The 27602-nt window shown below is 38.1% G+C and overlaps 1 protein-coding gene across 3 annotated transcripts; it reads right to left on the bottom strand.

Moving 5' to 3' along the window:
* Positions 1 to 106: 106 nt before the first annotated feature.
* Positions 107 to 27602, bottom strand: dclk3 (doublecortin-like kinase 3). 3 transcript variants are annotated; one of them, XM_039737501.1, is made up of 5 exons: positions 27515 to 27602; positions 23886 to 25387; positions 22698 to 22830; positions 22419 to 22586; positions 107 to 608 (listed from the first exon to the last, which is right to left on the bottom strand). In XM_039737501.1, the coding sequence occupies exons 1-5, from the start codon at positions 27570 to 27572 to the stop codon at positions 367 to 369; spliced, it is 2103 nt and encodes a 700-aa protein (XP_039593435.1). In that variant the 5' UTR covers positions 27573 to 27602; the 3' UTR covers positions 107 to 366. The 3 variants fall into 3 exon arrangements, with proteins under 3 accessions (XP_039593435.1, XP_039593436.1, XP_039593438.1); XM_039737502.1 differs by lacking the exon at positions 27515 to 27602 and adding an exon at positions 26227 to 26280; XM_039737504.1 differs by lacking the exon at positions 27515 to 27602 and adding an exon at positions 26035 to 26093.

Genomic DNA, 27602 nt, shown 5'->3' with positions numbered 1-27602 from the left:
CATACTACACATTCAATTCTTGCCCAAAGTTCACAGCATTCACTCACATCTGTTTCTTCTGTCAGAATTCTGTGCATTCAGGCGAGAAGAGTTAAAGTGTAAGTGAACTGAAGGTAATGTAGACTAGAATCTGTAAGGCTCAGCAGGAAAGCATTGGCTCTTTATTCACAGAAAGAGAGCAGCAGTTGCCACACATCCCACAACCACTGTATTTGTGTTCACCAAGAATTTTCAGAGAAAAGCCAGGGACAAAGTATTTTAATGTACATCACTGCATAATGGCTTCTGGACTCTCAGTCAAGTCAAGGCAAATACATTTTTGAAATCTGCTCTAGGCAGAGTACAATTTAAATCATAAAGTTGAAGTCAACTCTTGATCTCCCCCGTGCCCATCTCTTCCAACTGCTCATTAGTATTAGCACTTAGGCCTCCAAGGCGCCTCCGCCGTGTCCCAAAATGCCTCTCAATATTTGTAGTTACTTCTCTCTGTAGGTTGCGCTCATTCACTTTGCCTATCATCTGCAACCATGGGTGCTGCAGAACTTGCTGGGCAGTGTGGCGCTCCTGTGGGTTGACCACCAGTAGTTTGCTGATCAGATTTTTGGCACCTACAGCAGAAAAGAAAGGCAAACTAATTGGTACATGCAAGATGCAACAAAACACAGGCTCCATTTCTGAAAACTTTAAGGCTTTAAAAATGTTGCAGAGAAACATTAAATCTTAGCTACTGTAAATAAAATTAATTTTCAGACAGTAAAATATAAGCATTAGTGGCTGACATAAATAAACAGCCTAGCCTGATCATATGCAGATCTTGGTGACAAGATCATTATATGAACCTAAGCTCACCAGACAAAAAATTAATCACAGCCTGTGTAAGAGATGAGACATACTTCAGACATCAACAGGGGACACCCCAGTATGAGAACTGTACTTCTAATAGTTGTGCTAAGGAGTTCACAGAGTAACATGGAGTAATGGTGTGCCATGTGTGTTTAGTTCAAAATGGGTTGCATAATAGGCATGAATGGTTGGAACCACCACTGTGACAGCAAACCGCTTTGCCATAAGTCAAGAGTTGTTGCAGACAGTCAGTGTGGGCTCACAACAAGCCATTTTCAAATTAGCCCTCAGAAGGGAATTGCTTGCCATGGATATCTGGAGCAGAGTACCATGAAAGAGGCCTTTGCTAAAAGCTATTCACAAAGCTGCATGGTTTCAGTAGGCATGGAACTACAAACACTGGACTGTTGACATCGGGAAATGTGTTATCTGGTCTGATGAGCCGCATTTGTGCTTGTACTCAAATGATACGAAGTGATGGGTGCATCGTAAACCTTATGCAGCCTTCAATGAGTTCCATGTGCAAGGTGCTGTTCAAATGAAGAGTGGCTCTTTGATGTTCTGGGGGTATTTCAGTTATGAGGAAATGAGTCTTTTGATTGACATGACAATATATTTGAACCAGAAGGGCTATATTAGGCTTCTGGACAACTAAGTGTTCATGTGTTACCTTTTGTGTTTCATCTCCAGAGTGAACACAGAATGGTTACCCCCATCTTCCAAGATGGCAATTATCATGAAGAACATTCTGAAGCATTCTTGCATTTTAACTGGCCCACAAAATCCCCAGTTTAAAATCCAATAGAACATCTCCCTAACTATTTGGAGCAAGTAAGTAAAATGCCAGTGGTGCCATCTGACCAGTCTGCCCAAACTTTGGGATTTGGTGCTGAATGAAGAGGAGAAGCAGGAGGAAGAGGTTGGGAGCATGAACTGATACTCACATTGCTGCACCCACCACATGACTAACCACCTCTGGATCTGCGGGTCCTCTAACTTGCAGAGAAAATATGGAGCTTGGTGGCAGGATTGGCACTCCAGCCACAGTAAAAAACCGTACACTGTTCTATTCCATTCAAACTAGTGTGGTGCTGAGGTGTCACCCACTGCACGGCTGAAAGAGAGGATGAAAATTGATGCTGCTTACATCCACAAACTGGTGTCATCCGTGCCAGACTGAATTGCAGCTGCTCTTTGTTCTCATGGAAGAGATATGTGCTACTAGATAAGATTTAGCATGGGGTGACTCATTTTTTGTCCTGTGTCCCAGATTTTTGTAAGTAGAATTATTCTCAAACCACTTAATCCAATTCAAGTAAACACAAAATGGGATCAGCATCACAAAAGAATAAGATCTGCCCTCTTTCCTAGTCTGAGCCAACTGAATAGGCTTCACCGCAAGACAACCTAACACCAACTCAGATAGTAGGCTTTCTGCATGCACAGGTCCAGAAATGGACCTAAAGCTTTTAAAAATCAAAAAGTAACCTTAAAAGAGGAGTGGAATTAACCATGAAACCACTGGCTCCAAAGTACAAAAAAAGTTCCTTAGTTAAAAGAGCATATATATATAAGTTTTGGCCAAAGAACAAACACCTAAATCAAATGAATCCAGTCCAAAATCCACAAAAACAGTACCTGAAGATGAAGTAGTTATCCAAAGCCTGAAAATCCATACAGAAAGTACAAAAATGCACAGAAGCAGAAAATTAGAGAGAACAAAATTCTGAAGCTTCAGAGTGACTGGGACTCTGGTTTAAATTAAAACTTGGACTGCAACCCCAATTGCATAATAAGTTGGCCACATCTCCTGTGGTTCAACATAGAGGAGACAGGGAAATGACATAAAAAGCTAACATCTTGATACTTAATGTAATATAAAATGACAAACAATTACTAAACAACATAACTGAAAATCATAATAAGCAAAATATAACACAAACAAAACAAAAAAATAATTCATAACAACCAACCAACCAACCATTGTCTAACCCGCTGAATCCGAATAGGGTCACGGGGGTCTGCTGGAGCCAATCCCAGCCAACACAGGGCACAAGGCAGGAACCAATCCTGGGCAGGGTGCCAACCCACCGCAGGACAATAATTCATAACATAATATACAGAATTGTATTTAAAAAACAACAAAACGATAAAATTAACAAACAATAAACTTTAGCCAATGCAACAATCCTGGTAACAAAAGGTTGGTTACATTTTATAAAGTATAGGGGCACTCTTGTAACATCTCTGAATGTAGGAGAATGCGATAAAAACAAAAATATTAAAATAGGTTATTTATTAAGGCCAGATAAACACAAGGGATAGGTAAACACAGTGTTCGAAAAACATTAAATAAATATATAAATGATAACAATAGACCAACTAGCTCTTTTGGCCCAATATTTACCAGGTGGGATGGCCTTCGGTTACCCACCTAAAACAGAACAACAAGGTCTCTCTATTGCTGATCTAGCCTCTCTTCTTCCCACCCACTCAGAACTTGCTCTAACTCACCTCCTGTCTTCAAACACACCAGACCCCTAGCTGTGAGGTGGTTTTATGCTCTCTCAGAAACAGATTCTGGAATCCCTTTGGACTACAACTCCATTTTGGTAACCCCAGGTAAAGTAATACAATATCTCAAACTGGCTCAATCTGGCATCTTTGAGCCCCTTCCCATAGTCACTTCCAATAGCTGGAAATGTTACTGGGACAGGCACTGGCCCTCTGGTTCAGAATATACTGTAGTCCAATGGATAGACACATATATAAACATTTAATAAGTCTAAATCCCTAATTGCAAGTGATATTTATATATTTATGTGACAATGTCTAAAGGTTTTATGAAAATGAATACTGTAATAGCCATTTTGAATCTTTTAAAAACATTGCATTTTGGCCTTCATGAATTCAAAATGCAATCAAATTAAAACAGCAGGATCACAAGTGCTCATCAGGTTTATATTTTAATGTAGAAGTTTCAACCCTAACTTATATGTTTTTGCTTTTTCTTTAAGATGTGTCATATATTTTATATTTTTTGGAAACTACTTTTTCCAGGGCATTGCTGTGTTCATTCTGGCAGCAGTTGGCAGAAGAAGTTACCAGTCCACTGGAAATGTGGCACACAAATGTATTCAACTGTATTTAAATTCACTACTATAGTTTAGTGTCGTCAATCAGACAAAGTCTTCAGAGGACACTCACACAAACCTGGCATCAATCCCAGGTTCAAGAGGCCATAATTAAATACCATAATGACAAACATTGACCTTAAAAGATTTATTTTTGCCTTTGAACTTTGAAAGCAGAAGAGGTGATTGTCTTGTGTTACAATATATAGTATTTTAGTGTTTCCCAATTGGGAAATCGCCATTTTTAGCATTTACAAATGCTGAAATGCATAGAACAACATAGAACATGATAGAACAGCTTTGTTATAAAGCAATGAATAACTTTTTAATTTCATTTGGAAAAGTTTCTTGATGGTTTAGGTGTCTTGGCTAAAGTCTATTTGCATTATCCATTTATTCAATTATGTTTTTGCAATGTGAAGCAGAGAAGATGTTAGTTCAAAAAAGGTGCATGTTTTTACACAGATGGCTGTTCTGGCAAAGTGGAAAATTAAATGGCAGGTCACAAGAGCATATAAAGGACCAGAAGATGAAATATAAAATGCTCCAAAAACAGAGGCAAGTGAAAGTCATTACAAAAAGACCATTTTGCTGTTAGACAAAACCCAATATATACAGTGGTGTGAAAAACTATTTGCCCCCTTCCTGATTTCTTATTCTTTTGCATGTTTGTCACACAAAATGTTTCTAATCATCAAACACATTTAACCATTAGTCAAATATAACACAAGTAAACACAAAATGCAGTTTTTAAATGATGGTTTTTATTATTTAGGGAGAAAAAAAAATCCAAACCTACATGGCTCTGTGTGAAAAAGTAATTGACCCCTGAACCTAATAACTGGTTGGGCCACCCTTAGCAACAATAACTGCAATCAAGCATTTGCGATAACTTGCAATGAGTCTTTTACAGCCCTCTGGAGGAATTTTGGCCCACTCATCTTTGCAGAATTGTTGTAATTCAACTTTATTTGAGGGTTTTCTAGCATGAACCGCCTTTTTAAGGTCATGCCATAGCATCTCAATTGGATTCAGGTCAGGACTTTGACTAGGCCACTCCAAAGTCTTCATTTTGTTTTTCTTCAGCCATTCAGAGGTGGATTTGCTGGTGTGTTTTGGGTCATTGTCCTGTTGCAGCACCCAAGATCGCTTCAGCTTGAGTTGACGAACAGATGGCGGACATTCTCCTTCAGGATTTTTGGTAGACAGTAGAATTCATGGTTCCATCTATCACAGCAAGCCTTCCAGGTCCTGAAGCAGCAAAACAACCCCAGACCATCACACTACCACCACCATATTTTACTGTTGGTATGATGTTCTTTTCTGAAATGCTGTGTTCCTTTTACGCCAGATGTAACGGACATTTGCCTTCCAAAAAGTTCAACTTTTGTCTCATCAGTCCACAAGGTATTTTCCCAAAAGTCTTGGCAATCATTGAGATGTTTCTTAGCAAAATTGAGACAAGCCCTAATGTTCTTTTGCTTAACAGTGGTTTGCGTCTTGGAAATCTGCCACGCAGGCCGTTTTTGCCCAGTCTCTTTCTTATGGTGGAGTCGTGAACACTGACCTTAATCGAGGCAAGTGAGGCCTGCAGTTCTTTAGACGTTGTCCTGGGGTCTTTTGTGACCTCTCGGATGAGTCGCCTCTGCGCCTTGGGGTAATTTTGGTCGGCCGCCACTCCTGGGAAGGTTCACCACTGTTCCATGTTTTTGCCATTTGTGGATAATGGCTCTCACTGTGGTTCGCTGGAGTAACAAAGCTTTAGAAATGGCTTTATAACCTTTACCAGACTGAAAGATCTCAATTACTTCTGTTCTCATTTGTTCCTGAATTTCTTTGGATCTTGGCATGATGTCTAGCTTTTGAGGTGCTTTTGGTCTACTTCTCTGTGTCAGGCAGCTCCTATTTAAGTGATTTCTTGATTGAAACAGGTGTGGCAGTAATCAGGCCTGGGGGTGGCTACGGAAATTGAACTCAGGTGTGATGCACCACAGTTAGGTTATTTTTAACAAGGGGCAATTACTTTTTCACACAGGGCCATGTAGGTTTGGATTTTTTTTCTCCCTAAATAATAAAAACATTCATTTAAAAACTGCATTTTGTGTTTACTTGTGTTATATTTGACTAATGGTTAAATGTGTTTGATGATCAGAAACATTTTGTGTGACAAACATGCAAAAGAATTAGAAATCAGGAAGGGGGAAAATAGTTTTTCACACCACTGTAATTCTAACTTACAGTTGAAAAAATGTGCAACAGAATCCAGTAAAGTACAAGGTACTTGCAATGCACCCATTACCTCATGATAAGAATTGTTTTTACAATTCAGAAGTTGGACATGGAAAGAACCACAGTGGCATCTTAAATACAGGCACTATTAATGATGTCACTTGCCATGACCTCTGGTAACAAGACTGTTGTCAGCAACAAAACTTGACAAAATGGCTGCGACCATGAAGAAAATTGAATATGAGAATAGTGACATTATAAATTATTTAAAGGAGCAGATCCAAAATAAAGGGAGGTCCAAAAGTCTTTTTAAAATGGGCTTTCGTGTCGTTGGATTGCGTTCTTACTTTTGTGGCATGTACAGTACTTCAGTGTTTCAATGGGCAGTTCAAAACATTTCATCCACAGGGAAAGTCATTGGAATGAGAAAAAAACATGTGAGTAGAGATGATCCACGATCCAAAGTGAAGTTTTATGAAGAGCAAAAACATGTCATCTCGTTTGCTGTCGACGGAACAGAAATGGCCCTGTGTGGAGTTTCACAAATGATTCCTCATGGATTTTGAGCAGAGACATTCAGTAAAGTTCAAGTCAATCATCACTGGTGACAAAGATTGTTTTTTCAAAATTTACTCTGAAATCAGGCAACAAACCATGGTTTGGTTCAGGAAAGGCCAGATGCCTTGATGAAAACACGGTATCTCAAATCTCACATCAATGTGATGTTTGCAATTTTCTTCTCGATGAATGGAATTGTGGCAGTCATCCCACTTGGAAAAGGACAGTGATTTAGAAGAAAGTGCCTAAGAGAAGTTTTCGAAAGTCTCAGCACAGGTCAACGCAATTGTCCACTGAAAATGCTCAGGTCTCTTCCTCCACCAAGACAATGCACCAGCATACTGGGCAATGAAGATCATCCTTTTCATCAGCACTTCTGAAATCAGCCTCATAGTGTCCCCACTTTATTCCATGGATCTAGCCCATTATGACTGTTGGCTTTTCTCTAAAATTAAAGTCCTCGTGAAGGAGAAAACCTTCCAGGATTGAGAAGAAGTAATGAGTACAGTCCAAAATGAGTTGGAAAAGTTGAAAAAAAAAATGGTTTTCAGGACTGTTTTAAACAGTGGATCCACTGCTTGAAGAAGTGCACTGAAATTAATTTTGTTGAGAAGTGTTGAAGAAACAAGCTTTCAAGTGATAAAAAAAATCCACCCTATTTACATTCTTTCATAGATTTTAAGTGGACTTTTGGACCTAACATTGTAAAGTAAAAACAGAACAGAAAAAAACAAGTAACACTAAAACATTTTATTCAGAATTGTAAAGTTAACATTATAATATTGAACTGGTTTTCAAATAATTGCACAATTCTTGATTTCGCCTGAATTTTTATGAAAGCATTTAATTTATATATTTGTGTTAAACTATTGCTTTCTCCAATACAGGGAAGAAAATAACTACTTTGGGAAGGAAAACAGCTAGTACCTAGAACACAAATACAGTAAGTTGTTAATTTTTAAATAATATATTCAAACACATAAAGGTACTGCACTTTGAAGAAAATCTTTGTAATCAAAAATGCTAATGGTATTTGTTATGCATAATGTGCATGATAATCAAGACAATTCTTAAGCATTAAAAAATATGTGGCTATGATTAATTATTTATTTGATTAGGTCTTTCTATGAAAGTGTGTTTTATCAATAAGACATGTGCTGGGATCACAATATTGGAGGAAAGGTTCTCTCACCCATTTTAACATTTCTTGCATACAGGAAACTTGTTTTCCGGAGCAGTCATCCAACTGTTCAGAGTTTACAACAATTTAATGTATGAAATAAAAATCATGAAAATAGATATTCATATAAAAATATTTGTTAAAGTATTATTTATGCACAAATTTATTAAGCACATGAATGAATGATAACATGCAACAAAACAAAAGACATTAGCTGGAGCATGGCCACCAGACAGACAAAGGTTACTGAGAAATGGAAAAATGAAAGCAAGAAACAGCAAATTTGAAGACACTGTCATAAAACAAAACACAGCAACAAAAAGCATGACTTGGGAAAGTCCATAACAGAAAATTGAATGAGTGCCCAAGGCTGCAAAAATTCTGCAGATGATAGTAAACTAACAGTAAAAAGGTAGGCGATGGGAGCTTAACTGAGGACATGGACAGAGTTAAGTTACAGTATATGAACAACTAAACAGCCATGTTTGGATTCTTACAAACTGCTGACACTTCAGTTTGGAATTTAATTTTTGAAATGGTTTAAAATTTCTCTCTTTTTGGGCAGCACTTTGTAATAGGTATTTATGTCAAAAGGGATATAGGTTTAATACTTATTACAAATGACTGCATATCATGGAAGTTAACTTTTTTTAAAGACACACAGAACAATCAATTACATTTTTTCTCTTTGCTTTTCAAGGGAATATATAATAAGAATACATTAATTTAGGCTTTCAAGACAAAAAAAAAAACTTGCACAAATAAGTCTGTGACTGCAGAGAATCCTGGAGACATAGCCAAATTAGCTGGGTAGTTCTTGTTAAAGTCATTGATACCACTTTGTAGCCTTACACTTATTTTGGAAGTACACACACACACATACACATATATACAATTCTTTATTAACCGGGGTTTGAGAAATGGAGGCATAGACTTAGCACTTTGCGCAACTGTGGTGTTAGCTAGCCATTATAATGATTGTTAGTGTCTCTGTGGTTAGACCTGCTACCACCTTTCTTGGCAACTCCTCAATGTTGCTAAGATCTTCTGCAGCTCCACGTGCTTCCAGTTACTATGTCTCTGTTCCCGCAAATACAAATCAGCAGCCCTTCCTAACACCGCTCAGAGACAGTGGCACTTGTCTATCACCCCTACCCCTAGCTCCATGTGCCACCTAAGGCTAGGGTCCAAATGTGAGGTTCACACACACACAGAATAATAGACTTTAGCAGCGTGATACATAAAAGTGCTGGTTTGGGCTCCTTCTCTCCACTCTCTTGGAAGTGGCCTTGCTCCTTCTGACAGTGCTCAGCCACCTGAGGAGCATGCCCCTTTTAGGTTCATTCAAAGAATTCTACACTGTCCTTTCAAAACCCTCTTCCTCAAGGGTAACACAATGGCTGTCCTCTAGGATATACTGTACATGGAATGTGAGGCAATTTGTTCTACCCAACCTGAATTGAGCCTTCATAAGTGTAATCAAGAGGTCTACCAGCATTTGTGTTAAACCAGGCCTCTGCCTCATGTCGTTAGATAGATAGATAGATAGATAGATAGATAGATAGATAGATAGATAGATAGATAGATAGATAGATAGATAGATAGATAGATAGATAGATAGATAGATAGATAGATACTTTATTAATCCCAAGGGGAAATTCTCATACTCCAACAGCAGCATACTGATAAAGAACAATATTAAATTAAAGAGTAATAACAATGAAGGTATAACAGACAGACAATAACTTTGTACAATGTTAACGTCTACACCCCCGGTGTAAATTGAATTGAATTGAAGAGTCGCATAGTGTGGGGGAGGAATGATCTCCTCTGTCTGTCAGTGGAGCTGCTCCTCTGTCTGGAGATGATACTGTTCAGTGGATGCAGTGGATTCTTTATTATTGAGAAGAGCCTGCTCAGTGCACGTCGCTCTGCCATGGATGTCAAACTGTCCAGCTCCGTGCCTACAATAGAGCCTGCCTTCCTCACCAGTTTGTCCAGGCGTGAGGCATCCCTCTCTTTATGATGCCTCCCCAGCACACCACCGCATAGAAGAGGGTGCTTGCCACAACCGTCTGATAGAACATCTGCAGCATCTTATTGCAGATGTTGAAAATCGTTAATCGGTTCTTATAATACCTCTGTCACCAATGTAATGATCTGTCGGTTGAGAGATGGAGGAATGGTCTTATTGCTCTGTGCAACACTGGTTTCTTCTGTAGTTGGACCCAATAACTCCTTCATCAGCTGCTCCTCAACACTGCTCAGGTCTTCTGTGGATCCTTGTGCTACTGGCTGCTTCATCACTATATCCTTAGATACACACTTCCAGTCCCACTTCACACCACTTATCTGGGGACAGGGGCAACCCATTTGCCAAACTCAGAGCTCACTGACAGCCACACATCCAGGCATATGGACTTTAGTATCAGGGAACATTTTGAAGTGCTTCTTAGATTGCTGAATCTGTGACCCCCTCCTTCCACACTTTCAGGAGCTGCTTTTAAGGCCGACTTCTCCAAGTAGTTCAACCCACTCTAACAGTTCTCAGACACCTGAGAACCATGGGTGCAACGCTTCTATTGCAGAATACACATCTATGCAAGGACCAGTATAGAGTCAACAATTATGCATAATGCATGTTTTTGGGGAAGTGGGAGGAAGTCCTGAAAACCATAGGAAAAATATACAAGTAGCATGGAGGATGGAACCCTGGACCCATGAGGCAGCAGAGTTACTTGCTGTGCCACTATGCTGCCCTTAATCTGGGAATATTTATTTGATAATGCTTTTCTCTGGGTGGCACACCAATGCCGGGCTTACAGTGGCTGCAGGTTTTTGTTTAATAAAGCACTTTCTTTTTTTCTGTTATTACAAATGTAAAAGACATGTTTTGTCTTAATTGCAAACAACTTGCTTTTTAATATTCACAGCCACTAATTATTTCTTTTTTTCTTAGAACATCATCGAAATGTTTTTGGACGAGAACAGATCAATATTGGTCAGTCCTTCACATTTTTTTAAACAAAGGGGATAATACAGGGTTTTGAATCTTAAAACACAAGTCAAACTTAAGGCAAAGGAATAAGGTTCCATTAGCAGCCATAACTAGTTACTAATTAAGAAATCATCTGAAATAGAAACCTGCAGTCTGACACCCCTGTCTTAAATGCATTTTTTGTAAGGAGAGCAAGGTAAAAAGTTTGATTCAAGAGAAGAGCAGAGTGTTGCAACATTTTAAATTCAGCTAGCCTCTTGGAAGGCAATGTATTTGACTTGGAGGTAATTCTGTTGTGGCAAGTGTCATTTAAGTGTCAAATTTAGGTGAATAGGCCGCATTATGAACCTTTGTTGCCAGTTGCTTCTGGTAGGCAAACCAAAAAATGGCTTCAAAGAACCTACAGGAAAGGATCTTCTTCTCTTAAGCTGAGGTTTTTTATAATGTTGGCCATGTCATGGCAATAAAGAAAATAATTTTATAGATTATAGATTACTTATAGTAAGACTTTTCATTTGGATTATTAAGGAAACAGGAGTTTTGTAAAGCATTTACTTTAATATTTTAATTGTTTAGGTGGGTTTATTAAGGATACATATTTAAATGTTAATAGTTTACAATTGGCAGTGGTTAGTTGTGTAAAAAAAAGGGGGTACACCAGAAACAAGGTACAACAGCACATGAACTCCTCCTTTGCCTTCATATTTGTGACTTATGGTTTAAAAAAAAAAAAAGCTTTTTGTTCAATTTGACAATATTAATATTATTAATAAAGGTATGCTTTGATAATCTGTTTTCCTTGCCTCACGCATATTCATGTTTAGAAAAATTACATATTGCAGTAGCAATACAGAACTGTATATTATGATCTTATAAGAATCAAGATTAAAATATCTTTTTATAAGCTTGAACAACTTTAATGGCTTATTGAGGCAATTAAAAATTTTAACTATGTAGAACAAAGTGCTCAGAAATTGAGCTAACTTGAAAAGTGTGACAGAATCAGTTACTGAATGTTTTTTGTTTGGGCACACTTTTTTTAAAACAGTGTGGATTATCTCCCACATACAAAATAGTTTTCTATTAACAATAATTATTGCATCCCTGTTTTACTTGAAACATAAGCTTGACTTTTATTGTTTCTCTTGAATGAAAAACTGAAGCTAATAATGTATTTACAGTAGTATAATGCAATTGTGATGCACTAGGGGGCAGTGTATATTAATATTTTATTTGTTGCAGGCCTAAAATTCAAGAATGGATGTATATTAACAAATGAAATGAAGTTGACAAGACAAAACATTAAATATCTTGGGTTCGTACTGTCTGCAATGAAATAAGAGACAAAGTAAATTTAAGAATCACTGCATCTTTTTTTTTGTTTTTATTTTGCATTTTCCATACCATCCCAATTTTTTCTGATTTGCAGTTGTAGATCTATTGCTTGAACAAACACCATTTCATTTTGGGATGGGTTCTTTGCATAAGAAGATGGTTCTTTGTGCTTTGAAAACTTTCCTAATATGGAGAAAAAAAATCAAAATATTTCATGTATGGTGGGCTGCAGGACACTAACAGATAAAGAAAACCTAGACTTAGTCTATGATATTGGACATATGCAGCAAGAGTCCTTTTAAACTCAAGCCCCATTGGTATTTCACAAATCGGTTAAAATCTAGTCATGAGTATTTACTGTATGTAGCCTGTTACAGATCAAAATAAATAAAGATTCTTTCTGGAACCTTCATGTGCATGGGTGTATTGGGAACCAAAAATGGTTCTCCTATGGCATCACTCTGAAGAACCACTGTGGCATCTTTATTTTTAAGAATCGTCTGTATACTGTATAGCAGGCTATCAAAGGCAAATACACATAACAGACATTATCATGTTTAACTTATCAAAAGACATTATCAGAAATGACCAACATCTAGAACAGGATATAAGTCATCCCCTCTCACAATTATTTTTCCAATTTTTTCGCCAAACAATGGGTATAACATTAAATGTATATGAAACAAGTGGAGCTTTATGCAATCGCAACAGACTTGTGCTTGAATAGAACTATAGAAACATGCCGGAGAATAACGGTTAATTATATTAGTGAGGGATTTAATCTAGAAAGCGGATGCTGACAAAAAGCAGGCTTTGCTTGACAATGGCAGCAAATTTACACTATTACAGATAAGAGGGCAAACACCATTGCTATAAGTAATTGGACCAGACTTGAGAGCTTTGATCATATCGGCTGCACTGAGCATCCCATGACATGTTTGTGTTGTTACTATACTGCATAATACACAGTTAAAAATAAAGGTACTAGAGTGGTTCTTCAAAGCAATGCCATACATGAGTCTATTTGATTCCAAAAAAGAAAATCCATATGAAGGTTCCAAAAAGAACTTTTATTTATTTAGATCTGTAACCGGCTCTGTGAGAAGATTACAGATTTGTGCAATACCAATTAGTTCCTGATTTTAAAAGAACTCTTGCTGCATACAGACTAAGTTCAAGGTTTCTTGATTTGTTAGCATCCTGCTTAGGTAACTTACTAAATTTACTTACTAACATTAAATATTTCAGTTTTGTCAACATATTAGGAACATTTTCAAAGCCCAAAGAAGCAGCTCCATATTCTAAGAACCTTTGTAGGAATTAAATGGTTCTTTGTCAAGCAATGGATCAATGAGGAACCACGTAACCCACTTAAGTGCCATTGCAGAACTATTATTTTTAGAGTGTACATAGATAGCAGTTTATTGCCTGATAATGATGAAATACAGTGTATGCATGTAGTGAACTTGAAAAGTATTTAGATAGTTATGCACTTTTTTATTTGATTTAAAAAATGTATGTTTTTTAAATAATACAGCATTTAATAATGTCATGTTACAATTTTTAAGTGGTTCATTAGAAAACTGCTAAATTCAGGTTCTACTGTACAGTATGTGTACAGTACATGCAGTAGACAACTCAAAACATATATGCTATTGTAGTTCTATTAATCAAAATTAATCACTGCTATTACAATGTCAATGACAATATTTGCCAATTGTTAATTTTATGGTAATCGTACACCCATAATTCATAGTGCCTACCTACCTATGCAGATGTGACCAGTACATAATTGGTCAGCTGCGAATGGTATTATTTTTTTGATGAATTAGGAATAAAAAAAAAATGTCAAAGATTACCTGTCACAAAATTTGAATCCTGGAAATGTGTCATTAAGCGCTTTCCCACTGCAGGAACAAGGGACTTCTTAGACACTCAGGAACTTTTGTAACGTTCCTACTGCAACCATTTGTAGTTCTTGCTATGTATTTCCTGATACTTTTTTGTCTCCTACTCCATGGTATATACTTTTCATTCAACTGGGAACTTTCATGGGTGGGACTCAGTTTATGAATTGTGCTGATTGGTTGACCACAAGCACTGGTGTCATCTTACAAATCTTTTAGTAATGTGGATTTTGGAGAGTTATCGGTGAAGATGGAGTGCTGCGTCATGCATCACATCAAAGTATTAATCTTCCCCATGAAGTCCCAATTGCACCGTACTTAACACTGTTTGTATGTCACATATTTTACATACAGGTTGCAGTTCCTATTGTGCGATGGGAACACAAGACACAAAAAAGGACACGGACCACAAGTGGCCCAGAGCCTGCATTGCACAAGAACGCATTGGTTCCTGAAAACAAAGCTCCTACTTTATCCTGATCAGGGTCGGGAGGAAGCAGGAGCCTAATCCAGCAAGAATAGGGCAGAAGGTAGGTAGAAACCCTGGAGAGGGTGCCAGAGACACCACTCACATACACACACGCACACACATACGCACACACACACACACACACACACACTGGAGCCAATATAGCATTATCAATCCACCTAACTTGTATGTCTTTGGACTGTGGGGGGAAGCCGGGGAACTTGGAGGAAACCCAAATGAACACTGGGAAAACATGCAAACTAGATGCAGTAAGTACCTGGGACATGAACCCAAATCTCCTTGTTGTAAGGCAGCAGTGCTACCACTGCAACACCCATTTCAGGTAATATTTGATCATTTTATTAAAACTAAATAGCAATCATGCTTTAAAAATACCCTCTGGTTGCTAGTGGTGCTTAACCTGTTAGTATGCAGAACATGCAAGTTGCACATAAACAGTGTTCAGGCTAGGATATTAACACATTTCTGGAAGTGTAAAGCAGCAGCACTAACCACAGCACCCCTCATATTGTAAGCGACGGCCATTTAATGGACTTTTTATTTTTGTTGGTGTGTTTATGTATATGTGACAAATTGTACTGTATATTCTTACAATATTAAAATAATTTTAATAAGAATATGCCATTCTGTTCAACAAAGCTCACCAATTCTTTTCACCCAATTTCCCCAAAATATCTTCAAGTCGAGTTCTGAAAGTCCTCAAAGTTATACTCTCTGGCACTATTTATTCCATATACCTAAGGTTTTCTGTATGAAACTATTAAGTAACTTGTGCCCACTCCATGCATGTTTCTGCCTTTCTCCTAATACTGCTAGTAATGTTGAACTGCATAAGTGAGTTGGAAGTTGGCTGTAATAAAAAACATCAAATATTGTAATGAAATAGTTCCAGAAAATGAGGAATTGAGTGCTGCTGCCTACATCTCCATCTCCAAGAGAACCTCGCTGTCCCACTCTGCCTCTACTACATTGTGTCTGCCTATGCTCCACTTTGTCCAGTTCTTACTTCTTACTGTCAGTTGACTCAATCAGCTGATTTTTTTGTTGTTTAATGATGTCCAGGGTTTTCATACTTCCCTCTTGTTTATTTTGCATATTGTTATATTTATTCTTGTTATTTGCTGATGTTCATAATGTCTTTAATCTACCAATTTTCCAAACCTTAAAAGTGTATTGTTTCAGTGAGTTCTTACTTTAGGTATTTTATTAAAATACTACTGAAGTCATTACTTGAGCTATACTAAAAACAGAACTGAAGGAGATACTATTCTCAAATATTCAGTGAACGTCTACTACTACAGCAAGGCTGCTAGAATAATCACTGACTCCTGTGAATCAAAATTGAATGTTTGTAATTAACGTCATAGCATTTGTAGAAATAAACATATTTTGGTATTGAAAAGGGCATTAATGTATGTATTCTGGAGGCCATAGGACCTGCAATAGATGCAACCCTGGACAGACTGCCTATCCATGGCAGGGCAAATTAACAGGAACATCAACATTCAATGAAATTGGGAGAAATGTATGAGTCAGACTAACCAGCATGCTGAATTAAAAAAGCAAATTCCAAATAAAAGCTTCTACCCCATATGGAATCTAACAAATTCTAAAATAATTTAGCTGTCATAAATACATGACATTTGGTTGTTTCTGTTTAACAGTTTATGCATAAACTTTACTGCATGTAGCAATAACATACAACAATCATGTTCCACTTTCAATACTGAATATGGCACTCAACCCTAGGTTGCTTCTTTGCTTGCTGCATTAATAGGCACCACCACAGACCTTAACAAATACAGTTGTGCTTGAAGGTTTGTGAACCCTTTAGAATTTTCTGTATTTTTGCATAAATATGACCTAAAACATCATCAGATTTTCACTCAAGTCCTAAAACTAGATAAAGAGAAACCAGTTAAACAAATGAGACAAAAATATTATACTTGGTCATTTATTTTTTGAGGCAAATGATCAAATATTACATATCTGTGAGTGGCAAAAGTATGTGAACCTTTGCTTTCAGTATCTGGTGTGACTCCCAGCTTCACAGCCCTGCTGGGTGCCGTGGGTGCCATCGTGGGATGCTGCAGGGAGACGCGGGGATTTTTATTTTCACGGAGAAGAAAAACACAAGTCTTCGTCTGACCCAGAAGTGCTATGGGTCTGGGTCAAGGACTATTTAAAGGTCTGATTGAAACCCAGCAAGCTGAGCTGGAGTTGGTAGGGAGTGTGACGGAGCTGCTGGGAATGGAGGATTGTATTTTTGTTTCTTATTATTGATTATTGTTTATGGTAATGGAAGTACTTTTGGGCACTTTAAGCAGAATATTAAAATAATTCTGGGTGCTTTTAAACCAGTGTGTGAATCTGTCAATAGCGCCACCAAGCGTCCATTAACTTACAAGCTCCACACAAGTAGGACTGCATGCTCACTTACAATCAACAGAAAACTGCACAGTGTTTAACACCTCTGATGTTCTGCATAATAGCATAGTTCTCATCACAGTGTAAAAACAAATATGAATAGTAACATAAATTCTTACCTAGAGTTTAAGTGCAAAAGTAAAATAAAACCAGTGAGCCGGGGTTGTATGTAGCTCAGTATAATTATGATATTACAGCTATAACAGAAACCTAGTTAAATGTTAAAGATGTGAATGAGTGTTACATAGATCTGTACATATTTTTGAGGAATGATAGAACAGAGAAAGAGGAGTTGTTGCTATTTATATCAAACTGAATTAAAAAGCATCTTTTCCTCTGTTGGATGATTAGTCACATCTTAGTGAGGACATCTGTATTCTTCTGGAAAGCATTAGGTAAAGAGGCCTTATTTTAATAGTGTGCTATAGATCCCCCAATGCAGACAGTAATTTCAATGAATATCTTTTTAATAATATTAAAAAAGAAAGTTTGCAGGGAGACATTATAGTCATGGGGTGGGGGGTCTTTAACTACCCAAATATTAACTGACCTAACTTGGAAAATAGCGGAGTACAAGAGCAGGAGTTCATAGATATAATCAGTTACTCATGGTAATCATGTTAATCATGGTAAAGCACCAATGTGGGGAAAGTCTGGCTAGATATATAATATTTTGTAATAACCAGGGAAGAATTGAGGGTGTAGAGATGATTGAAACACTATTGTTCAAGAAGCCATAATATAATTCTCAGTGTTTTGGAAGAGCAAGGATGCAAAAACCAAAACCGTAAAGTTTAACTTTAGTAGCGCAAAGTTTGAACAGATGCGGCAAAGTCTAAGGGGGTGGACTGGGATAAGCTTTTAAGTGTAGAGGTGGTCAAGGAGCAGTGCAACAAGTTAAAAATATCCTACATATATGGAGGACAGGTACTTCACAAATTTAGAATTAATAGGAAATGTAAGAAGAAAAACTCTGCAGTGGGTTAATAGCTGCAAAGGAAAAAATAGATATATAAAACATATAAAATTAATAACTCCAATGTGAATCATTGGGCATATGACAATATGGGGGCAAACCATCAAGAAGAATATTAGGGAAATTAAAAGAGTTAGAGAGAAATATAACAGATAAGGTGAAAAATTACCCAAAGATATTCTTTCAGTACTTTAGTAGTAAAATAATAGTCAAGGAGGAGGAAAAGTACATCAGGAATAATAATCAGGAATTACAATATACAGTGAAACAATATATACTATAAACTTTCATTTTTCTGAAGTCTTCACATGTGAGGAAATGGATAACCTCCAAGGAGTAACAGGGACTACTAAGGAGGTACTGAGAAATTTGAAAGTTGTAATGGAAGAAGTACTGCTTAGATTAAATAGGGTGAAATCAAACAAATCACCAGGACCAGATAATATTTACCCCTGAGTTCTTAAGGAGGTTAGTGAGTACATTTATAAACCCTTGAAGTATATTTTTAGGAAGTCACTGCACAATGTGGAGATTCTGAAGGACCGGAAAATGGCAAATATTATTCCATTATATAAAAAGAATGACTGGGCAGATCCAAGCAACTATAGGCAAGTAAGCTTAACGTGCATCACAGATAAATTAATGGAAGGAATTATTAAGGATAAGATAGAGCAACACCTGGCAGAAACAGGAGTTTTACTGAACAGTTAACATGGGTTCAGGCCAGGGAGGTCGTGTTTTAGTAACATGTTGGAATTCTATGAGGAAGCAACAAGAGGATACAATCAAAGTGGTCCATATATTATTTAATTTGACTTTCATAAAGCATTCGATAAAGTGCCACATGAAAGGATGTGCATCAAACTAAAACAAGTGGGAGTTCATGATGTGGTGTGCAGATGGGTGCAGAATTGGCTAAAATACAGGAAGAACAGGGTTATGGTGCAAGGAACCTTATCAAAACTGGGTGATGTATAGAATTATGTTAACAGTGTCATCCCTCAGGAACCAGTAATAGGGCAGCTGCTATTTTTAGTATACAGTATATAAATGATTTGGAGAGTAATATGAATAACAAGCTGGTTAATGCAGATGATATCAAGCTAAGTGAAGTGGAAGATAATCTAAAGTCAGGTGAATCATTACAGAGGGACTTGGACAGCTTACGGTCTTAGACAGATTTGTGGCTGATGAAACTTAATATTAATAAATGTAAAGTATTATGTGTAGGAAGTAAACATGTTAAGTATGAATACACAATGGGAGGTCTGAAAATTAAAAGGATTTAGGAGTATTAGATGACTCAACACTTTTAACTGCCAGGCAGAGTTCAGAGACCATTAAAAAGGCTAACAAAACTTTTTGTTATATAGTATGATGTGTAGACCAAGACCAAGACAAAGGAGGATATGCTCAAAGTTTATAATGCACTGATGAAGTCTCATCTAGAGTACTCTGTGCGGTTTTGGTCTCCAGGCTACAAAAAGGACATAGAAGCCTATTCCAGGGCTACAGTGATGAGTTATAAGGAAAAATTAAAAGAGCTAAGCCTTTTCAGTTTAAGCAAAAGGAGATTAAGAGGTGACATAACTGAAGTGTTTAAAATTATGAAAAGAATTAGTACAGTGGATCAAGATTTTGTTTATCATCACAAAGAGAACCACTGACACAAGGAATAAGTTACCAAGAAGTGTGGTAGACAGTAAAACTTTTAGGGACCTTCAAAACTGGACTCAATGTTATATTAGAAGAATTAAGTGGATAGGACTGTTGAGCTTTGTTGGGCTGAGTGGCCTGTTCTCTTCTAAACCTTTCTAATGTTCTAATGTGCTATGCCAAAGAGGTGCAACAAAATGCAATATTTTATATTTCATTAGATTTTTACCATTTGGCATCATATGCACAGACTGAGATAATGGTATAAACCACAAATGAAAGTATATCTAACCTAGAAGATAGCCCATTACCTAATTTCTTAACATACTACTCCAAATTTCACATTCAGGAACATCAGGGAAGAGTCATATATTAAGAATAGCACTGAATAGACCGTACCCAGATTTTGATGCTAATATCGATAATAAACAAACAAAATAAACTGATCAGAGAAGGTGAAATTTATAGGATTCCATTGTTCATATCTGTAGTGACCCTGGATTTTTGCCTTCATCGTCATCATCTAGATTAGATACAGGTGTGATCACTACTTGAACCCAACAAGCTGCAGCCCACAGAGAATTAGGAGTCTATAGAGACAAAGTTCCAGCCCAAGTGAACTTCAGACTGTTGTGATGAATCGGTAAAAGATTATTTGGGCAATTCAGAGCCCACTGGCACATCTAAAATCCCATGTGTCCTATATGCCCACAGTGTGCTGCCCAGGGTCCAATATAAAAAAGTTTCAATGATTGTTGAACATTGCATCCATTCCGTGTATCACTGTGCATAAAGGACTATGTAGACTACAGAGAACGTGTGTGGTATACAATACTTATACTTAATGTAGTTCATAAAATGGAAAGTGGGGAAATTATAGAGGTTGCTACTTGTTTTACATTCTTGACAACAGTAAAGAAATCAGTTTCCTCAACATGTGTTGGTTTCTTAAGAATGTGAAGATACAATAGTTTTATTCTGTAACTTTGATTGATTCTCATAGCTTTTTGGTATATTCTCCTGGTATGAGGAAGAAGGTTGTGTGCTTTGTTTTTAGCCTGAAACATTCTGTGTTTGTGTTTGTGTGTTTTTTTCTTTCTTTTAGAACACAATGATTGTATCATTGTATTGCTCGTATGAGTATGTCCTTGACAAAATTATACGTTACTGTATGTGTTTTGTTCTTCTAAATAACATATTTAAAAAGTCCTTCTGGAATCTGTCAGTGCTTCACATTTTTGAAGTGATGTTATTTAAAGTTTGATACTCTTGTTGGTGGAGCTATTAATGGCAATGAATGAAATAAAGACTGGTTGATTTTTGACTTTCATTTGCTGGATCTGTCTTTGGATTTTATTATTTTATATACACTATTTTTTCTCTATTTGGATGGTAAATTAAATATTCATTATTTGATCAGGAAAGGTTGATTTCTTAATGTATTTGTTATGAGAACAATCCTCCTTCTTCTGTAATGTTGTAAAATTCAGCTTCTTACGTTAGTCTAACAGATTGCATTGGTGATTCCAGTAGCATTTTTATTCTGGTCCTCAAGTTAGTTCACCTCACTTCAACGCATGGCATTTTACTGTTTTGTGGTTCTGATATTCACTTTTTCATTCACATTCAAACAGCTGAGTTTAAGAAAGTTAGGTGGAAAAAATCCAGCTGCTCTTATCAACTTGGGGTTATTTCCCATGACACCATTCTCTCTCACTAGAAGAGACACATAAACAAGCTGCCAGTAAAAATTCTTGATCCCAAAATTTGCAAATGATGTGCTCTTCTGTTTTTTTTCGAGAAGAGCACTATGTAAGAATAAAGTTAACTGAATTTTGTTTTGTCACTAAAGGACATTTGATTTCAAATATTGAGGTTGAATATGCATGCTTTCAGCCATGTCTATAACTAAAGCTGAGCCAGTTGTGAATGGTGTTCATGGGTTAGATCAGGTGTGCGAAGATTCAGTCCTGGAGGGCCGGAGTGGCCGCAGGTTTTTGTTCCAACCCAATTGCTTAATAAGAAGCACTTATTGCTCAAGTAACTCTTTTGCTTCATTTTTGTTGTCTCGCTCGTTAAGACTTTGAGCCCTTATTGCTTATTTTAGTCTTAAACAGCTGTAGTCTTGGTTTTTAATTGCTACTTACTTGCAATAAGATGCAAATGACAAAAGAAATCAGACTTCTCCATTTAGCTTGTTTCCATTTACACCTGTGTGTATTTATCATGCACTATTGGGTTTAATTAAATACTTCGAAGGAAAGCAAAGAGAAAAAAGTGAAGCACTGAGAATAACTCGTTTTAGACTTCAAACAATTTCGATGATATCCTTAGAAAGGAAAAAAAATCTAGAATATGAGAATGACAACTTAGCAGAGTTAAAGCACTAACAAACCATTAAATTAAATAATTGACAAGAATTGTTTTTTAATTAAGCAACTAGGTTGGAACGAAAACCTGCCTCCACTGCGGCCCTCCAGAACTGACTTTGCCCACCTGTGGTTAGATTCAGCATGAATAATATTATATTGGACTGAGTCCATACTGTCATGACACCACCTCTACATTGATAAAAAATTTGATTACTTTCTGTCTGGTTCCCTAAAGTTTTGCAAGTTTGCACAGAACACATTTAATGATCCATTCCATAATGAAGTGCAAAAGCAGCAACTGAAGCTCACTTACTGTCAGAGATGTTGTCCCAGTATGGAGACAGGAACTCATACTCTCCAAGTTGAATGATCTCAAATAGCTCCTCTTGATTCCTCTCTGGGCTGCGGAAGGGTGGAAAGCCACACAGCAGAATATACAGGATGACTCCCGTAGCCCAAATGTCCACCTCTAATCCATATCCTGTAAATGCAACATAATGGCACCAAATAATGAAAGTGTTCATGGAGAACACAGGTTCCAACTACACACAATGTAATAGGGAAACTTAATTAGTGTTAGGTCTGACTTTACCTCGTTCTGAGAGAATTTCAGGCGCTACATAGGTGGGGGTTCCACAGACAGTAAAGATGGGCCCTGTCACCAGCATTGCCAGACCAAAGTCTGCCAGTTTCAGAGTGGTGGTGCCATCTTTATTGGGCTGAACCTATAATTGAAAGAAAAAGGACATGTACCATACAAGTGGCAGTCATCAACAACAAAAAGTTTGATTTATATATTGTTGAAAACACTAAACAATTTTCTCAGATGTATAATAAATTGGGGTTCCAAGGCCATCTCATTTTGTATTTTTAATTTTTTGAAATAAATGAATAAGTGCATAGAAAAATTGTTAGATGTTTTATAAAATGTGGGCACTGGTAGGTGAAGTAACCTACTCAGGATCATGTAGACTCTGAATTGAACACGAAGAGTTACAGCATGGAATCTTAGCCAGCTGGTCAAAATAGTCACCAGCATCAGTAAGTCAACTAGACTAACTTTAGCTGGGGCACTCTGGGCTTTTGGCATCCAGCAGACCCAGTAAATAAGAAGAACTGATTGTTAGGTCCAACTGTGCAGATTGTTGAAGTCTTGCATTACATATTAAATGGGTTAGAAAAGAGGAAACAGTTGCTTGTGTGCTCACTTATGAATTTCAATGATTTCCAATGTTTTAAAAAAAGATTTGTTGCTGGACTAAAAGTGTCCACTGGTTATAATGTACTGTACTAAGAAAGCACCCAACATAAACTGCCTGAAAGAGACATTCATTGACTCAGCCATATGACTATAAAGGCACAAATGAAATGTGAATCAATATGAGAGAAATTAAGTCATAATAGTAATGGGACTATTTTGGGAGATAATTTTAGGTGCCTTCAAAAATCAAGCAGCACACTGTGTTTGTGCTTAGCCTTTGGGTTGATTGTGAATTACCTAAAGAGAAGGAAAGCAGGCCTCTGTGCTTGTTACACTGGTGGTCGCTGAGCCAGCACTAGCCTATTTCAGGAGATGGTTGCATTTATTTAAGTAAATTATTAGCTACATATGATCTGAGGGATAACTGCTGCCACTGTGAAAATCACTTGACAGGTATGCTTCTCCATGGAAATAACATATACAATGGCAGCGGCAGAAGCACTTCAGCTATGGTACAATACCCCCAAGCCCACTCCTCAAGCCCCCCAAGCTCTACCAACATGCAGCAGTTTGACTCACCAGAAGATTCTCAGGTTTCAGGTCCCGGTGCACAATGTTTTTGCTATGGATGTAGGCCAGTGCCTGACAGAGATCTGTAATAATCAGAGCAGCATTGTGTTCTGTAAACTTCACGCTTTCTGTGATAGCGTCAAAAAGATCTCCTCCTTGAATGTACTCCATGATGAGGAAGATCTGCTGCTCTGATTCATACTCCTCCAGTAGTCGCACAATATTGGGATGTGAGAGATTCTTGATGATAGAAATCTCATTTTCAATCATGTGTTCCTTCCCCTTCAATTTAGCCTTATCGATGATTTTCATGGCATAGCTGGTGTCACCATTATGAGGCTTGCACTCTTTGACCACAGCAAAGTTGCCATCTCCAATGACACGGCCAATCTCGTAGAGGCTCTCTATAAAATCTTGAGTTGCCATGTGTCGGCTTGGACTCTGCTGTGTGTCTGAGTTCTCCTGCACTCTAGAAGCCGTTCTCACAGGGGTTGTACTCTGAGTTAAGTCCACCTGCACTTCCTTGTCAGAGGAAGTCTTCTCCAGCAACACCTCTTGATGCAGCTCAGCACTTTTTAGAGAGTCTTTTATTTCCTGAGCAGGGACTTCAAAACATGGTCTGTTGTTCCTCCAGCAAGTGTGACATCCTCTTCGTCTGCTTTTCAGGACAACTTCAGGTCCCTCTCCATTAAAACACTTCTGCTTCCGTCTGACCTCGTACAGTCGATCCTGGGGCATACTGTTTGTCTCATCTGACATGGCCTGCGCTGCTTTCCTACATTTGTCACAGAGGATTTCTGGCTGTAATTTATTCTCTACCATTTCATTTCTTCGGTGCTGTTTATCCAGTCGCTCCTGTTCCCACCGCCGAGCTCTCTCTCTTTCCTCCTGCTTTGCTTTGGCTCGGACTCTTTCTAGGTTAAGGGCTGCTTTGCTCGGGATATTGCTTCTCAGGGGCTGCTTGGTGACCTCTGATCCTCTGTGGGGGCTGCAATTCAGCTGGCACGAACGTTCCCAGTCTTGCTGCAATGCATTCTGGGAATAGGGACTGTCAGGATAGATATCCTGCAGGACCTGCTGCACATCTGTAAGTGTGAGTGTCTTCCTACCTGCAGCAATAAAGATGTCATCACCACGGAAGAAATCTGAAATACTCCTGATTTCTCGACCTTTGAGGCTGAACAGCCGTTTTACTCCATTATTCTTCCAGTACTGCAAACCGAGAGCTTCTGAGATGTCAGCCACAAGCTGCTCAAAGGTTTGCACAGAATGTCGATTAAGAAGAATGCTTATCTTTCTCAGCTGCTTTCGGCCACTAGGCTTCACAACAGTCACAATGCGCGGTTTAGCTGGATTGTTCTCCATGGGGACATTCTGGAAGGGTTTGTTAAAGCTGCTGGGACCAGAAAAGGACTTCACCAAAACCTTGCTGTCCTGGCTGCTGGGCAACACTCCTAAACTCTTTCTTTGAATTATATTCTTCATGGATGAGTGAACAGGAGATGGTGGACCTGCAGAAAAGCAATGAAAAGAAAATAATGCTCACTAAAGCTTTAAGGTACTATATTGAGGTTCCAGGGAAGATTGTAGTACTGAAATTCAAATTGTTTATCTTCAGAATTTCATGGAATCAAAATTCAAATATCAAAGGCAGCCATGGAGCAGCTCCCACCTACTGTATGTACACAAATTTACTTTTAGTTGTTATGTGGAACTTCAACAAAACAAGCTTCAGCAGAAAGATATGTTTAAAAATTCAAAAGGGAAAATGAGAATTTGCAGAACCAGGAAAAAAAAGTGGATATATACCTGTAAGGGTTTCTTTGGGTACAAGCAAGTGAACAAACATTCTTAGTCAAGCATAATGCCATAAAGTCGTGAATGTAGACCTAAATGTCTGATGTTGTCGAGGTCACACCCATATGAACACATGGATACCCTTCAGTCATGAAGGCTGTGACAGCTGAGTACATACTGTATAAGATGCAATGAGTCTCTCCAGCATCTTTCATTGTCTCACACACACAGACTAAATCAATGGTACAAAATGGGATAGCACAATTAAGTTCAGATACGCATATGTTAATAAAGTTAATAATACCCAGAAATATACACTTGTGAATACACAAAGACACCCAAATGATTACACCATACTCACACTCTTACAAGATGATGTTAAGTGCTGTGTGAAAACAGTGCATACCACACACTAACTGAGGGAAACACAAGTAACTGCACAGTTGTCAATGCACATACTTGAGTCACACACATGCGCATGGTCACTGAGTGATACACACAGTCACAGGCAGATGATACCTTCACAAAGAAATTAGTAACTCCAGCAACTTACAGAGGAGACTAAGAAAGCACTACATACAATGCACAGTGCTGTGACGAATCTTGCTTTGTGAGATGGAGAAGCCGGACGTAGTGTTTGACTAAGTTGAGACACATCCGCTTACTGGGCTCTGGTTTCCACGGTAACTGCAGACACAATGGGAGGCCTTTAAGCTGTGTACACAAGTTGGGAAACTGACTTGGAGCAAGGAAGCACCATCCTGGATCTCCTCTTCATTCATAAATAACCATGTTTATACTGGCAAGCAAAAGATCATGAGCCACTGCCAAAACGGGGAAACTCTGGAAACTCTTTGAAAATGTTGGCTTGGAAAAGTGATTAGTGGAACTTGAATGCCTGCCTGCATTTTGAATGAGAAAAGGAAGGAAGGATACGCAAAGGTTGGAAGGAGGAGTAGGCACCACTACTGGGTATTCCAGTGGACAAGACCACTACCCACAGGTGACAAATGGTGTTATTAAAGTGTAAGGTATGTGAGTGATAGCAATAAAATGCATCAGAACACATTCAGCAATACAGAAGGACACAGAAAATGTAATCTACTCTATCTAATACCAACCAATGTAGAGTCCTTAACCAGTATTATTTTACAGATCTGCCACTCACAAAACAAACACACATGCCAGTACCCTTTTAATCTGCCCCTGCATTCTTCTCTCCTGCTGAGCAGCTTTCAGTACCCCTTTGCCCAGAAAGGATCCTGCCAGTATCATGCCAGCTACTCTGTGAATAATTCAGCAGAAAAGGCCATGGATGGAGGGCCACTGTATCTTAAGATGCCACGTGAGCAGAGAGGCAGTGAAATGCAAACGGACAAATCTGATCAGCAGTGTTAGTTTACAGCTTCAAAATTTGCAATGCCAACACCAAATTAAGAAAGTATGCCTAACAGCTTGTACCAAGGATGGCATCCAAGTGCAGCAGCTTCTGTCTCTCCTGTACCATTCTGACTGAAAGAGCCAATCAGTGACTAGGCACCCCCAGCGTTTACAGTGTTTTGCCTGCACAATTACCCAGTAATGCAAATGGGGATAGAGGAGCCCCACAAGAGTATTTAAGATCAGCATGCTGGTTTTGTTTTTCTTCCCAAAACCACTCCTCCCTACAATAGCCCAGAGACTGATATAGCTGTTTGCTCCTCTTCCTCTATATCCTCTGGGGCATCATTTGCCAACAAATGGGGAGCCAGCTGGAAGAAAATGCGCTGTCACCTGTAGGAGAGTCTCAGTTGCAATATCATCCCAGATATAAACTGCTCTCTCAAAACTTGGTTACTCACCTGTCGTCCTCCAACTAGGATCTGTGGTGGCAGGACAGCCTTCTTGCAAAGCTGGCATGGTCCTTCCTGTCCAGAACGAAGCTCAGAG

The sequence above is a fragment of the Polypterus senegalus genome, chromosome 15, assembly GCF_016835505.1.
Source record: "Polypterus senegalus isolate Bchr_013 chromosome 15, ASM1683550v1, whole genome shotgun sequence".
NCBI lineage: Eukaryota > Metazoa > Chordata > Cladistia > Polypteriformes > Polypteridae > Polypterus > Polypterus senegalus.
The sequence above is the reverse complement of the archived record's forward strand: the minus strand, read 5'-3'. Positions and strand labels throughout refer to the sequence as shown.